At 39.1% G+C, this 16,708-nt stretch overlaps 1 protein-coding gene across 3 annotated transcripts in view; it reads left to right on the forward strand.

The window, feature by feature from the left end:
* Nucleotides 1-3,033: 3,033 nt before the first annotated feature.
* The window catches only part of IQSEC1 (IQ motif and Sec7 domain ArfGEF 1), a 71,399-nt gene continuing 57,724 nt past the window's right edge, over nucleotides 3,034-16,708 (forward strand). The window contains exons 1-2 of one of the 3 annotated variants that reach the window (XM_072875737.1): nucleotides 3,075-3,185; nucleotides 3,765-3,911. In XM_072875737.1, coding sequence (XP_072731838.1) covers nucleotides 3,835-3,911 — 77 coding nt within the window. In that variant the 5' untranslated portion in view covers nucleotides 3,075-3,185; nucleotides 3,765-3,834. Of the gene's footprint in view, nucleotides 3,186-3,764; nucleotides 3,912-16,708 lie in introns of all 3 variants that reach the window. The other 2 variants (XM_072875735.1, XM_072875736.1) reach the window with 2 other exon arrangements.

Below are 16,708 nucleotides of genomic sequence, written 5' to 3' on the forward strand. Positions count from 1 at the left end.
CCATGCTAAAACTGCCTGCACTTGGTTTCTCCTTTGGAAACCAGTTTCCATTTAGGAGTTGACTTTTGTGGACTGCTAATGTCTGCTTTGGATTTGTCTCTGTTTACAAGTAGAGATGAAGCTTGGTGCAGGAGGGCATTGAGTCAGGACCAGAAATATGTGGGATTGTTGTCACGTCTGTCTATCCCAGAACGTCAAAGACTTCTGTAGGGAAGAGACTGTCTGGAAAACCATTAGATGTTGGAAGCAGGCATTGCAGTGTAAATAGTCTCTGGTTATAGACTTGCAGTGACATTATTATCAAAACAGTCAGTGTAGGTGTGTCCTTCCTTAACATATTTGAGTTTCACTGAAAGCTAGTTAAACTTAGGCTTGCTGGAATCCATGCCTAATGCTTCCTTAGGAAACTATGCAAAATGGACACTCGATCCAAATGTTTAACTGGGTTTAAGTAAAGCTGCTTTGATTCTTTTTATCATCCAGAAAGGTGTGATCTGCTCTCATGGTATGTATTGTAAATAAGAGGTATGTTGTATATACAGCATGAGGGCACAGTTGGCCCTTTCATTGTGCTCTTTCTTGTACCTGATTTGTTTGAGCAACATTTTTAGTTTCTGACTAAGCTTCCGACTTTCCCCAATCTACAGAGATCGGCCAGTGCTTCTTTTATGTGCTGGAATATTTCCATTCCTAAAAAGTATAGTGCAAATTGCTCTGTCCCTACACAAAAATGCAATAAATATTGTGCGAACAATTATGAATGAAACCTTTAGTGGTAAACTTACCAACTGCCCCCCCCAACTCACCCTCCAAGAATGGCTCTTGTTTTCTTAATTAGTTTCTCCTTCTCCAGTACTGTGGCACCTAATTGAAGACAAGGAGTGTCTGTGGTTAGACAGTTTGCCCAGCTTACATAGACGTGATGCTTATTTTGATGAAGGGAAACTTAATTTGGAAAGCAAGTTGTTTTGATGGTTCCATGAAACAGGAAACCCCAAAGTTAAAACTTGTCTTGCTTTCTTGCATTAGTACAGGATGTTAATCATATGGGCTTTACTACTTTTTGAAACACTAATTTCTTTGTACCTATAGGTAGCACTATTTATCTACTGGTTTTATGGTGCAGTTTCAGCTGTTCTTTTGACCTGTAAAGCTAAAAGTGCTGTAGGGGTAGTCTACCAAAGAAACTATGACTTAGCAAGTACTCTTCAAAATTGTTTGTGGTTCAGACCAGCTGAGGAACTCAGACTGCATTTTGAACAGGAGCAGGCAGTTGATAAGGTGATGTTGCCTGGGGACAAGTTCTGGAACTGGCTGACTCCTTAGTTCTTCAGCACTCGGATTAACGTTCCAGATACGCTGCAAACCCTTCTCTTTTCTACGCTTTGGGGGAGGAAGGCTAGGGAAGCATCATGAAGCATAAGGATTTTTGTTAAAATATGTGTGTAGAATGTTATTGTGTGTGAGAAAATTATATAATTTCAGTGTTCTCATTTGCAGGTGTGTGGTTTCTACATAAGAGGCGTCTATATACATTAAAGCACCTTTTACGGTATTCTAGGAGATGAGATGGTTTTCATTTATGAATTACTAAGTTACAATTAACTCTGTTTAGACTTGATTTCTTGCAATACTTTAATCACTGCATAGTGAATCTGCTTGAGAAAAATTAGGAAGGATGGTTATTCAAGTGTCAAATACTGTGATGATGAAATTCAGTTGGTGGTGTTTTTTTAAAATTCTAGTGAGGAATTCTTGCTTGCCAGAACTAGCTTTACTATTGAGCTACCATGTGTTTGGAGGGGGTGGAGGTTTCTTTCCATTCCCATTTACAAATGCTGTGAGAACACTGAGGACATGATACAGCAAAATCCACAAGCTTTCTAGGTCGCGTTTCAGTGGAGCAACAAAGGATAATAATTAAAATCTTTTTTTAATTACTCATTTTTATCGAGAATTCTGATAGGTATTTTTTTAATAATCAATCAACCACTCTTTCCAAAATTGTTCTCCTGTCACCAGGCCTCCACAGCACTTAATGTATTACTACGTTGTGTGCGTTTGCTTTCTGTACGTTTTGCAGCATCAGTTCACATTCTGCCTTGCAATCGCGAACCTCAAGCCATCTCATAGTAGTGTAATGCATACAAAAACAATGTGCTATGGAAAGTAAACAGGATTTGGATTATTGTGCTAATGTTCAGAACAACAACAGGGAAGTTCAGATGCCGTTGTTCTGCATGTGTGTGATGTTGACAGAAGTGCTCAATTTCCTCACCTGGTTGTGTGCCTGGGAATAAGTGCAGGGAGAAGGAGTTGGAATATTTGCTGCCAGCACAGCTGCTGCCGTTGCCTCCAGTCAGGGTTTTTTTAACAAGCTAAATTCTTTCTTCACATTCTTATTCTGGTGCATCTGAAATATTTTTAGCTTTGCTATTTCATGTTGCTCTTTCCATGGACATCTCTGGGAGTTTCCGTGTGGCTGCCAGAAGCCTTCGACAAAATGCGGCCACACCCTTCGTCAGAGGGAGTTCTTCCTCAGATGCCTCCAGTGTCTACGTATACTTTTTCAATTAAAATAATTTAAAAGATAATTGGAATTTTTTTTTTAAGCAGAACCAAAACCAGTTGGACACTCCTTGACCTATACAAAAATAAATTCTGAATCTTGACCAGCACCTTTGCTCTGAAGGCGTCTTGTTTTAAAAGTCCCCAGCGCCTATTTTAAAACTTCACCCTCGCTGCCGAGGAGTTCTGCGGGTGAGGTCTGTTGCGGGTCCTGGAGCCAGGCACTTTACGTGTAATTAATAGGGTTCTGGTTTTAATTAGGCACGCGCAGCGCTCTAGGTTTTTTAATCTCTGGAAGGGCCCCCGGCACGGTGCGGGCCGTGAGGCGGCTGCCGTGGGGAGAGCGGTCGGCGCGCGCGCCGCGGCCGTTGGCGCCTCGCGTTCCCCGGGAAACCGTCCCCCGCGCGTGCGCGCGGGCGGGCACGCGCTCTTCTCCCCCCGCGGCACCGAGCTGTGCGCGGCCGCTGAGGGGAGCGGGCGCGGGGGCGGGGCGGCCTGAGGGGCGGCTATGGTGGCGGCGCGGAGCTCCCCGCCTGCGACTTCGGCCCAGCCATGTGGTGCCTGCACTGCAGTTCGGAGAGGACCCAGTCGTTGCTGGAGCTGGAGCTTGACAGCTGGTAAGCCCTGCCGGGGGTTGGGAAGGGGGGTCCCCGGGCGCCCTTGCCGGCTCTGCTCGGCGGGAGCCCCGTCCTGTCACACAAAGGGCTCCGCTCCCTCGCTGCCCGGCCTCGCCGATCGCCGTTGCGGGAAGCTGTAACTGGGGGAAGCCGGGTGGAGCGGCAGCCCAGAGCCGCTGCCAGCTGAGAGGGGGCCCGGCTTGCCGCTGGGGTCACCCCCCTTTGTCTCTGAGGTGCTGCGAAGTTCGCAGTGATCGTGAACGCACGGCGGTCGCAGCCGGCGGCGGCTTTGTGGCGATCGTGTTGCTCGGGAGCTTATGTCCTGGGTCGGGGAGCGGGGAAGAACTGCAGTGCCGTCTGTCTTATGGGGACGTAACTTTGAAATCATAGTCGTTTAAATGTGCTATCAAAAGTGGACCTGTACATCTATTGTTGCTAGTCGGTGGCAGGCAAAGTAGAAAACCGTCCGAAGCTTTTTGAGAAGGGTGCTGTTAGGATGTGATCCGACTTAGCGTGTGCATTGCCGCTGTGATACGCGCATGTGTGTACACAAGCATGAAAACACTTCTTTTCGTTGAGTTTGATATAGTGCAAGAAATCACATGACTGGCGTCAAACAAGCGGCGAGTTCTGCTTCAGAGCTCGGTACATGCTGTTCCCGGTGTCCGAGAGCGACCGGGGAGACCAGGAGAGCTGGTGGTGTACCTGTCAGCGTGGGCAGGTGCGGTAAGTTCAGTGATACTGCTTAGCGTAAATTGTCATTTGCGACTCATGCCCTCAGCCAAAAAAAAAAAGAAAAGAAAAAAAGTTTACTTCAAAGGCCTTTAAAGTAGGGATACAGAATAACTGATGCAAGAAAAACAGAAAAACGGGGTTTATCATGTTAATGTGTCAGTCTCTCTTGTTATGATGTCGTTGTTAATTACTAAAATAACGTGTGTCAAAATTACAAAAGGACACTACTCTGTTATATGAGCCACTTGAAAACTAGGTGTAGAAACTAGTTTTTCTTGTGCAATGTTGTATGTAGATTATGATAGACTAAAATAGTTATCCCGGCAAGTGCACTTGCAAAATAAAATTATCTCCGATGCATCATGAAAGTTTATTCCACCAAATAATTTGGTGAAATTCTGAGCTGATCGACTGTTAAAGAAATATTCGATTTAAATAAAGATAGGCAACACCTTAAATTGGGTGTGTGCATGTGTGGCAAAATATAAAAGGAGGAAGTGACTAGATTCAGTGTAACTACATATGAATGCAACAGTGTCTTTTCTGGAAAAGAAAGGAAAAATGTTTTTTGATAAAAATGTTTTATAGTACAGTTTAGTCACACATTTAATAATCCTTAAGCCCATTTTTACACTTACGGAAAATAATAAAGTTGAGCTTGTAAGTTTACTGTATGGCGTTGGTAATGTTTGCATAAGTGATACTATGTTTGCATGGCTTGCTGCAAAACATAATTTGTAAATGTTGCTTTAGTGACAGATTTGCCTGTGTTCACACAGTTACATTTTGCTATTCGGTCATTGTTTCAGACTGTTTTCCTCCATTTGCACATTGCTATGCACTTCCTTTCAGTTAAACTTGATTATTCTGCCTGATGTGTTAAAAGAGGAATTGCTGAGTATTTAGTTTGGGTGGTTGTATTTAACTGTGTCTATTCTTGTAGTAGATATCCTTTATATAAACACAGAATTCATTACATCTATCTAGTGCTGTGAGAGAACTTAGGCTGTGCTGAATAAAATGACCCATTTCACTTCTACTTTTGTACCAGATTTGTTTTGTTGTTGTGATGTCCTGTTCTAGTTCTTGAAGTTGCAGATACTGAGAGTGCTGTTACATGTTAGTCAGCTGGGTTTTTTTCGTCTTAGTTAAATAGGTGCTCAGTGTTGAGGTTTCATGTGTGAAGTCAGCTATTGTCCATTTTTTCCCTATTTCTACTAATCTGAAATAATTCATCATCATCAAAGATACTAACTGTAGTACGAGATCTGGAGCTAACCAGTGAAAATTATAGCGCTCAGCATATCAACAGCGTTTAGTTGTTTCTTTGCCCCTTTAGAAGCTCTCTGGGAATCCTGGTACAGTTAATAAACAATTTGCAGTTCAGTTTCATTGAATAATTTGCAACTTTCAGGTAAGGAAACCCAAGGATTCAGTTTTTCATCTGAAAACGACAAATACCATGTTGAACAGTAACTGATTTGTTGTTCTTGTTACAAATCTATATCAGAAGGTTGCTAGGGGTTGGCACAGTGAGTGACTGCTGGGCAAGCAGTCCTTTTCTGCCAGAGAAGGTATCTTCACTAGCAGTTGGTAGGGTGTTCCTCTTGAGAACTGGGAAGTGATTTCTTAGGGTAGACAGCCCCGTGGCCTTACGTGGTTTTTCTCATCCTGTGACCGTTTCATATTTGCAAAATGAAAATTCTCTCAAGAGAATTGCATTTCTATTCATATGGCTGTAGAAAGTATTCCTCCAAATATTTAGTCTTCGTGAGAATACTCTTCCATCACTTGGAGGCTGGGATTGTTTCATGCCATTTAGGATCTAGAGGTTAGGTGCTAGGACTTCAGGTGGAACAACTACTTTGAAACAACAGTTTACCTTTATACTGATCATGTTTTCTCTGAAGTACAAAGATGGCAATTCAAGGATCAAACTTTCTGAAGAGGAAGATCTCATAATTGTGTAGCTGATTAGCACACTTATGTGATTATTCTAATTATGCTTGTAAACTGTATTTGCCCTGAACACCAATAAGAAGTAGCTGTGAATTATAAAAGCTGGCCTAAAAGTAGCCAGTTGGTGGATGCAAGATGTCATCCTGAACCAAATTCAACACTTGTGGAGATGCTACCTGTAAGTATTTAACATCTCCTCACATATTTCAGTTGTGCTTCTTGATGTTTAACACCACTGATGCTCAGACTTCAGGCATCTCTAGCAGAACACTGGGAAACAAGAGTGCCAGAAGTGAGATACTGCTTTCCTAGTAAAACCTGTCCTTTTGCCTACTGTGTGGTGTTCCAATTGAAATTCACTGCATTGCCTTAACTTTATAGCCTGAGCTGTGTGACTCTCAATGAGTAAAATTGGATTTAGCCTGCTATCAGGCCAGCTTTATTTTGGAAATATTAATGCCATAAAGATGTCCTGGAAATTATCCACTAGGGTATTATCCACATAGATTCTCAAGATCGAGACTAATGCACCCTCTTTGTTGTAAACCTATGCAGCTTCCAGTTCCTGCCTGATTCTGACAGGTGCAAAGGAGTGGTTCAAGCTGTTGTATTTTTGAATATTGTATTTTTTGAAAAAACTATGAAGGACCACAATTTGAGGAGAAAAACCTCACTTTGTTGCTTTGAGCATTGCAAGGATTTACCATAATTTATGAAGGACATTAAGGATGCAATTTTCTTGCTCTTTCAGCATTTATGTAGTTCTTTTTCTGTCAGAATCGATAGCAATTTTATCACTAATTTCAGAACCAGGCATATTTTAATCACAGTAGCTGTCAATCAATTATTGCTTTTTATGTTTTATTTAATAACGGAACTGTGGGAGACCTCAGAAACTGTAATCAAGATGAAGCCCTGATTGCTCTATTTGTTACATTAAATATATGAGGATGTGCCCTTAACCCAGACACTGTCTGATCAGCAGAGTAACTGGAATTATGAAGAGGTGAATCATGGGTTTGGGGAGAAAGTGTCTTGGTGCGTTGTTGTTAACTGTGCTTTGTTTAGATTTCATTTATGTTTGAACAGAGCATGGGCCACAGGCCAAATTCATATTCCCAATTTTGCTGCTTCATTTCTGTTGTCTAACAAGACTGTGTAGTTATAAGAGCAGAATCAGGCCCTGGATGTGGAAGTTCATTTTTAGCATCCTGTATATTGTTGTTTTATGTCAAAACTTATGTCAATACAGGTTTTGTTTAATTCATACATCTTTGTTGTGCAGAAATAGTTACTGATCATGGGCTTTTAGCAAGACTTCTTAACCAAAAATATTTTAGTTACATGGCCCTTCTTGTGTCTTTCAGGAATTCATCTGAATTTTATTATTTTATTTGGAGGAAGGACGATTCTAGTTAGGGTGCAGGCAGAGATGGCGAGTTTACTGCACTGCTGTGATTTGACTTCAGGTTTCCAGAGAACAGATGCTGCTTTAATCCACTGTAGCACAAAGCCCTAGTATTACGTTAAAGGGGACTGCAAATTCAGCTAAATAAATCTTCTTTTGCTTCCTTACAATAGACAAAAGACTAGAAACATTTTCATAAAATTATTGTAAAGATGTCTTTAATAAAAATAAAGTAAAAAAGCCAAGCTTTGGTATGATAAAAAAATCAAACCCTTTTGTCCCTGTGGGAGAAGCAGAAAAGTAGAATGATGGCTTTGATAGCCTTTAATACAGGAAATTGATGTAGTATATCTGTTAATCAGATTCTTTCAGTAGTTCAGTGTCATCCGAGTTAAAGTTGTGCTTAAAAACAAAGGACCCAATTCCCTGTTGCCTTATGTTGTGCGAGCATAAACAAAATGCAACAGTTATGATTTGGCTTTGTTTTACATAAGTGGCTATATACAGGGCAGGGCAATAGAAAAAGAACCCTAAGTTTGTTTTGAGGGGTACTTGCATTGTTTAATCCAAAAAATTTCAGTCGCCTCTAAAATTCACCACATTAACAAGGATGGATGTATTGTGAGTTTAAATGTTTTGGTAAGAACAGAGAGAAAGAAAACTAACTTCCTTCTGTTTGTTGATATATACGTGACCTTTCCGGTCATCTTTATGCAGCATAAGGGAAGCAAGGATGCAAACCTGATGGATTTTCTGTTGCAGGGTATGTTTACAGCCAGTCCTAAAGCTGCATTACAGGAAAGTTCACCATTTTACTTTAATTTAGTTTTCACTCCCCACCTTTATAATAGAACGGACCAAACTCAATCTCAGTTGGCATGGAGAGTTAAATGCAGCAGTGGCTATGGGCGTTGTAGCTTAGACAGCTGTACGTTGGACTGTATTTAACTTGAGTTTAGTGTATTCTTTTTAGTGTAGCCTACAGCTGTAACGATTATAGTTGTGATCCTTTCAGTTTTCACGAGTCAAGGTGAGGTAGGCCATGTCAGTACTTGCACAGAACTCCAAGGAAAAATCTTCAGGAAGGAATGGATGATTTAGTTGGAAGCGCTCCTGCCTTTAAATTTAATACCAAAGACAGGGTTTCCCTCATTGTTTGGGGAGGTTGTGCTGAGGAAATCATCATTCAAATGAGATGGACAGCAGTGTTCCTGATCCAGCTGCAGTTCCTAGGGGCCTAATAGTACACAGAACAGAACAGGCCTGTATCAACCCCTGACTTTCTCGTCATGTGTCAGCTGAATAACAGCTTTTCTCTCAATCTAACTTCCCTCTGCACTTTCAATTGGGAATAAAACTTATCTTTATTTTTCTTTCTTAGGTGGTTCTGCTTTATTGCAATGTGCTGTGAAACAGCTGTTGAATTTCCATTCTAGAGGTGTCTGGGGTGATTCTCATGCTTTGAAGTTAACGCCATTTCACAGGGTGTTGAATGTTAGAGAATATTTTCAGCTGTTCTTAGATTCTTGAAAGACAGACAGTTCATTATTGTTGCTTATATATTATTTTCTTATATTTTATTCTGTGAGCCTGGTTTAGAAGATACCAGTGATGTGGAGCATTTAGTAGAAACTAGTTTCAAGAAGAGGCTGATTCTAACGCTTCTTTTGGGAGAATGGGACTTTACAGCTAATAGTTTCCTATTAATACTAGTAGTTAATGCTTTGGGAAATTGAGAGAGAACAGAGGATTGCCCAGCTTTTATTGGAAATTGTCCCAAATGGTGACAACTTGTTGACAATCTTGGATTCTTTTTTCTTATTAAAATGTGATTGAGATGTTTTTGATTAGGTTAGCCTAGAAGAAAAGAAGTATTTCAGGTTTTCCTGTGCTGCCACAGTGCAGCATGTTACACAAGACCATTTCTGACTGTCTTTGGTTGACATTTTCAAAATCTATCTTTGCACAATATTTCATTTTCAGTTCACAGAATGGTGACTCCTGTTTTCAGGAATTGGACTTCTACTCTTGCCCCAAAAGACCATTTTCCATTACGGAAAGATCTATGAATTAAGTCGTGGTAAAGAGTCTATAAATTCTAAGAATGATGCGAGTTCTGTATTTTAGACCTGACGTTCTTTTGCAGTTGATCAGCCTCACATGCAGCTGCCAGCTAAGGCAAGCTGTATCAGCAGAAATCAGTGCAGATTGTCGATGCTTCTGGGAGCAAGGGTTGCAGAGCCATACTGGCCATCTGTGTGCTGCATCGAAATGAAACTGCTACACGCTGCAGTACAACATAATGTTTACTCTCATTCTGTGTATGTGCAGTAAATCCTCTATTTTTAGGTACTGATTGGAAGGAGCTAATAAATTATTTAGAACATAGAGCAGGTCTTAAAATTTGATAATAGATAAGCTTTGTAAGGAGAAAGTTCTTGGCTTATAGTAAGCTCTGAAATAGCATCTATAGGTTTCCAAGACAGGAATTGCTACCTGTGTTACTTTTTTGTTGTGATCAGTGAGGTGAGTCAGAAGTCCTACTGAAAGCCTACATTTAATTCCTCACTAACAGAGAAAGAACTATAAAATATATAGACTCAGCGTAATGGAGAGGAAATGTAAAAGGAAGGAAGTTTGTGAATGAGAAAAAGCATCTGTCAGCTCTTTAACTGATTTAGAGGTTGTAAGCAATCTTCTGAGATCTCATTTGTCCTAAGAGTGCAGATTTACACATGGTAAGACATGGAATATCTTTCTGAGTATGTCTGCAAATCTCTTCTGCATTTGAACACATTGCCTTGAATTTAAGTAACATTTAAAACATTTTCTTTTCCACCAAACTCCATACTTCCAACAAAAGATCTCTTACCGTTTTGTTTCCTTAAACATTATGTTCTGTACACTTTGATATAAACCTTTGGTGTGTGTTGCAGAGGATAAAAATCTCATTTTTATGAGGATGCCTGTGATTAAAGACTGGTTAGCAGCTATTCTGTTCCGGTAAGTTACAACACAGACCTCTCTCAGTGCGTGCAGGATGCTCAAGGCCAGTTCCCATTCTCACTAACTCGGTAGCAATGCTCTGAACTTCACAGAAAGCAGAAACAAGGGTTCTGTGTTCTCATCCATTTTCTTTCCTACCTGGTGAGAGTTTCCCCGTGCCTGTTTGCGTTTATGCATATCGAAATTACATTGTTCTCCCTTAGAAGAAAACTAGAAGGATTTCTTTGTCTTTTGGGTGGTTTTTTTTAGACTTGGCACGACGTAGTTGGCAGTCAAAATGCAGGGTTTGTGCAGTGTTTAAGACTGAGTGATACTTTTATATCATATATACTTCTAGATTCAGTTAGATCAGTAAAAGGCCTTTCTCTGATCAGACTTTTAACAGTCCATCCTCCTTTAAGATTGGCTTTATTAAGTACGTTACTGTATAACCTTATGAAGTTTATCTGTAACTTCAGAGAAGTCAAGCAACCACTAAAAGTTGAACAATCCCTTTCTTTCTGGTTCTAAAAGTGGGAGAACTTTAGCCAACTACTTAAATCCAAGTGAGAGAACAAAGTATTTCATGTTTATCAGTGACATTATTTTAAAGCACACCTCATTATGTAATAAAAATATATTATTAACTAATTGAAATAGAATCCCTTGGTTGTTTTAGATAGGTCTTTTTGTATAACGTTCATTTGCTGCTTAAGTGAAAATATGGCCTAAATGAATACAGTTGTGATGTGATCTGTGACTTTACCCGATACAGTGTCCAATACAAAAGGATGGTTTTGTTGTCATTTCTGCTGCATGGACCATCTGCATGCTCTTTGGTTTATGATGATTCTTAATTTCCCTCTGCCCAGGCACACAGACATACCTGAAGGGAAAGGCTGGCCTGCTCAAAAATTGTTCCCAGTTCTCTATACTGCATCTTATTTGTAATTATTTTGAATAGTAAAGGGGCAAAACCTTAAAATGAGTCAAATGATAGGCTTTATCAAGTATATTTGATCTAAGAGGAGAATATAGTTTTGTTCTAGGTATGAAATTTCAATGCCTGAAACATTTTATTTACTCAGTAAACAGGATTTCGTTAAGGATCTTTAAACTAATTCATGTTTATATGATATACAGTATATAAGAGAGGAAAGAAGAGTATTACCCACCAAGGACTGAATAGGGAGAGGAAACTAGTATTTAGTCTCTTACAGAACCTAATTGCCAGCAAGCTGGTTTCTCAGCAGTGCCATTCTGTATCACCTCTTCCTCTGGTGGGCTTGACACAACAGCTGAAGCCACAACAGAGGTGAAATACAAGGATGACTGGTATAGGACACCAAGGATTTTTGCATTGTACCAAATGCTGCTTCAGCTGTGCATGCAAATCAGTTTTTTCTCAGCTGCAGAAACTATATCTTCCTTTTTAAAATTAGCATTGTATAAAGGTCATGTCATGCTATAAATGGTAGAATGTGTATTAATATCTTACTATCTTAAATACATGTCGTATGTGGTGTAGATATGCTAAATAAGAGGATTCCAGCTGCTGAATGATATCTCTGAATAAATAATAAATAGTTGAGGTCAAATTCTGCCACAGCTGAATTAAGAAACTCCACAGAAGCTTATCCTATTCTGTAAGAGTTTACGTAGGAGGAACAGGACAAAGTCTGCAGTGGTAGGTAGACCTTCACAGATTTTGTTAAATGGTCAGATACCACAGTTACACTTTAAAATTTTTAGCTTTAGTCCCTATAAGAAGGTAAGCATCCTTTTGAAGCATCCGTGACATTTTCTGATGTTAGTATGTTGTATGCTGACACACCAAGAGGATGAGCTGGCCATAAAAAACCCTCTAAAAATTCTAAAAATTGGGCTGATAAATTTGAGAACTCTTCCTCCAGCTACAAGCCTCAAATTATGACCATAGTCATCTTTTAATAATATTTTATCCATTTTTTAAAGAGTTTGAAGTATGGTATATGGTCATTGCTGAATAAACATCTGCTGGGTGATGATTAATGCAGATTAGCAGAGAATATTGTTCTGTCTTTACCTGAGATAGAAACTAACATTTGTGGGCTGTACTCAAGTTCTGTTGATGCTGTCAGTCTCCTTTGTTACTTTCCAGCTGCTAAATAATGAAAATAAAATACAGCTTTGCCTTTAGCAGATAGGCTTCATCAGGCATTAAATGGGTGAGGGTTGGTTGGTGGATTTATTCGATCTTTCTGTAATAAATACTTACGTCTGCTAGGCAATATGCTGCCACTGTTTGACTTAGACAAAGGTGATGTGTGAGGTGTTTAACCTTCCTTCTCCTCCTTGGAAGCTGAAGATAATCTCAAGTAAGCTCTTTTCAAATGGATATTCTTAGTTCTTATATCTATTATAAAGGTTGTTCCCTAAAATGGAGAAGTTGGGTCGATTTTTGTTTGGTTCTCTCTTCATCTTGCTCGTGTGCATCTCCATTTCAGTAGAGACAGTTCAATAATTCCTACATTCTGTTTCGGCACGGAGAAAATAATCTCTCATCTTTCTTCCCCTGCTCTCCGTTACTACTAATGGCATATAAGAGTGTGGGTCAAAATGCCCTTTTTAAAAAAAACATTTTTGTTAACTTTTATGTTAACAAAGAACACTGCCTTTTATGGCTTGGTAGTGTCCAAGTGAGTAGATGTTGGGGTTTTTCTGTAATTTTGAATCCAGGACTTGGACCAGAGAGCAAATGAAGGTTTGCAGTGTACATAGTGGTACTTGTCTGTGGAACTCTGGTCGCTCTGTCAACGGTCATCAGACTGTGTTTTAACTGAAGCTGGCTGTTATTGGCAGTCTATTACACAGAGCATTACAGAATGAAGCGGTTGCTTTGTTAGTGTTTGCTTCTGAGACACATGCAAATTTTGTCTGGATTTTTCTTGCAATGATATTTAACTTCAGTAAGATGAATTACCTGGGACATTACTTTGATGTGCATTCAAAGGTTTAATTTGTTTTTAACAGAAACAGCTGAATTCAGAGTGCATTCTAAGTAAAACAAGTTGGTCAATATTTCTTTTGTGGATCAAAGCTTTTGTCAGTGCCTGTGAATACTGTTGTCCATCGTAATGGCTTTGAACTTTTGACAGGGTATATTTGAAAGTAGATTGGTTTGTTAATGTTATTGCATTTATTGAATTTGGGGATTTGTATAAGTTCTTAATATAATTGACTTTTGTCTGCTATACAGTACAAAACAGACATGGCAGTAAGAACTAGATTCTATTCTGTTGCAAATTGTACTAATAATATACTTCTGCTCACATGTTCTCACTCCATTGGGGAATATTGGGAGGGGGGAGGATGGGGAGAAAAATGCTAAAAAACCTAGCTTATATGAACTATGTATGGCTAGTTTTGCATTTTAAGAACTTACTTTAAGAACTTTTTGTGGAGAGTAATTTGAGATGATACAATGCATACATCAGAGCTTTAATTAAAGACACCTCCTAGTTAATAGCAGAAAGCACCACAGGTACTGAAATGTAAGCCAACTTTGAAGCAGTGGGGTGTACCCTTGTGTCAAATGAATGCTTATGTTCAGATTAAGTTGTGTGTGGGGAGCTATAGTTTTAGTTAGCAGTGTTATGTTTGTAATTGCCATTTAAAATTTCACATTCAAATTAGGACTTCACTGCACTTGTAAAGACAAAGTTATATGCAAGAAATTAGCTTTTGTAGAGGTTTGTTCCTATGTGGAATGCCTAGATTTGACCTAAACATTTTTGACATTTAAATGGGTTTTTTTCAGGCTTCATGTTGGAAGTATCTGACCGTATCAGCTGCTCTAGCAGCTGCCATCGTGCTTTTCTCTGTTACTCAGAGTTAGTTCCATGGGCGACTTCTGGTCTGCATTCTTTGAGCTAGGTAGAGAATTTGGATCCATTTCAAGCGGGTATCTATAATTAGGAGTTATGATCAGAGTTTGACTTTTTTAACCTCCAAATTTTAAAAAGAGATCGTTGGTGTAAGACAGATGCATAGCACTTCCTTCCTTCCTGGGCATTGGGGCCTATTTATATAGGATATTTATTCTTGAGTGAGGCAGAAGTTTTACTGGGAATCATGTATACGAAATGAGGTTTTAATGCAAAAAGTTTAACTCTTTGGTTTGCATTTAAATCCATCTCATAAATCATAGGGCAGAGTCCCTAGGTATCTAGATACCTCAGCTGTAGGTATCATGTTAATGTTTATGGATGGAAAAGTTTCTGGGACAAAGGAAGAAAGTCAGCTTGCTGAATTGTTCTATCAGTAGATATGACTTAAAGGGAACCAGGTTTACATGCATTTTTCCTGAAGAGGGGAATAAATGACATGGATTCAGGGAAAACTAGGCAAGTTAGAGAAGGGATGGATTTGATTGAGGAATTTCATGAAGAACTACTCATGCAAATGTTTAATTGTTGCAACAAATAAAATAAACATATAAATACTTCATTAAGTTCAATTTTAATTCGGACTGCCTGGAGTCTTGACTGCTGTCTCTGGCAAGTGATACTCTACCACAGTCATGCTTTCAAAACTGCCTGCTTCCTAAAGAACAGAGCACTTGTAGTGTCATGGCGAAGCTGAGTGGTTTTATCATCTCGTGCTGACTAGAACTTTAAGTTGGATGTGTTTTTCTTACTGTATTAATATACTTGTGCATACTTTCCACAATTTAGAAGAAAAGGAATTTATTCTGTGTACCTTTGAACTTCTATTCATACCTTTAAGGATCTAAAATGCTGTGGAAAAATCTTTTAAGATGTAGCAGCACAAACTTATTATATTGTCATACTTTTCTTTCTGTCCAAAACAAATTTTTTACAGGATGAATATAATGCTGATTGGTTCTCATGCGTGTACCGTCCAGTTGTTAGGGCCTGTTTTCAATTTCATGCCTTTATATTACACTGTTGAAAGTCCATTGTAAATGAATGATGAAAATAACTAGTGATTTCAGGGAATGTTAGTTGGTAAAATAATTTCTCAAGTATTTACTCTGTTTTGCTGGGAGGCTCTTTTGGTTCTATTTTAAAATGTTGCATGCAGTTTTGGTTTGGCATTTACATTATTTAGAAGCATGTTGAATTTCTTTGTTGCTTTTAGTTCCAAACTAAATCTGCAACATACTGGTTTGAACATTTGGATGATTTCTGTAAGCATATGCTCTCATTATCTTTGTATTTTAGTCCTACAAATGCACCAGCACACTTCACTACTTGTAAACAGTGAGGTTTCTGGAGTGAGCGGGAATACTGAATAATTCCTTGCATCTGATGTTATTGTTATATACTTCCTCTTTACATGCACGTAGTTTTAAAGATAAAGTACTAGGCCTCAGTAAAAAGGGAATTTATGCTTTTCTGGTTATCATCTCTCTTTCTTTCAAAGTATAGTTGCTCTGAGAGGTAAATGCTTGTGCCTATGGATCCAAACCTGCAGCTTCTCTGATAATTTTGCCATTATTGTCAGTGGAATGAGTAAGTCTGTACTCATGGAAAAGCTTGGGGTTTGTTCTTTACTGAAATTTAGGTCTTGAGAACTCTTTCCAGTTTCCGTTTTAAGCTCAAATGTTGAAGTTGTGTTGTTTTTCAAAATTTTGTCTTTATTGTGCTTATTTTTGGTTTTGCTGAGATAATAGTTTGGCAAGATTTGAAGGAAAAGGGAGGTGTGAATATAAAAATGAAAAATAAATTGAAGAACAGTAGATATTCAAACATCCTGAGTAATATGTTGTTTTAAAATATGATAGTGGTTTTAGTATACTGGTTACTAATTACAGCCTTTGTGATCAGAAGTAATGACTGAAGGTATAAAATGAGAGACAGGGAAGAAAAGACCTGCCAGGTTTATGCTGCTAAAATGCCTGGAGAGAGGAAATGTTTTGTTTTGGTCATGGCTAACCACACAACTACATTTGGCGATTGGACAGAGGGAAGGAGGAGACAGAGCTTTTTCTTATTAGGTAATTCTTGAAATGAACTTACCACCTGAATAGTGGGAAATAACTGTAAAAAACACGACCTTTTTCTAGCTAGCAGCAAAGTCTGCTTCACATGTTGTCAGCTTGGAGCTATTGTATGCTACTTTAGTCCAAAGATACAGCCATGCACCATGTTACTCAGCTTTGACGTCTAAGCAAATTAGTTAGAAAAGCAGCTTTTGGCAGCCCTGGCCTGCACATTGGTATTAGTCTTTGATTCAGACAGAGCAGTGAGCTTTGATTCTGTCGCTGTTAGAGCACAGTGTGCATCATGGGTAAATACAGTGTTAGCTGCACTGCGGGATGACCCTTATCTCACGGCCCTGCTGACGAAGCCAACAGATCCTACTTGCATGCACATATGTCACTTCAGCTGATGTATTTTAATTTAAAAGTGTTTGCAGCGTGTGTGCCTTA

The sequence above is a fragment of the Ciconia boyciana genome, chromosome 11 (assembly GCF_034638445.1).
Source record: "Ciconia boyciana chromosome 11, ASM3463844v1, whole genome shotgun sequence".
In the NCBI taxonomy this organism is placed as follows: Eukaryota; Metazoa; Chordata; class Aves; order Ciconiiformes; family Ciconiidae; genus Ciconia; species Ciconia boyciana.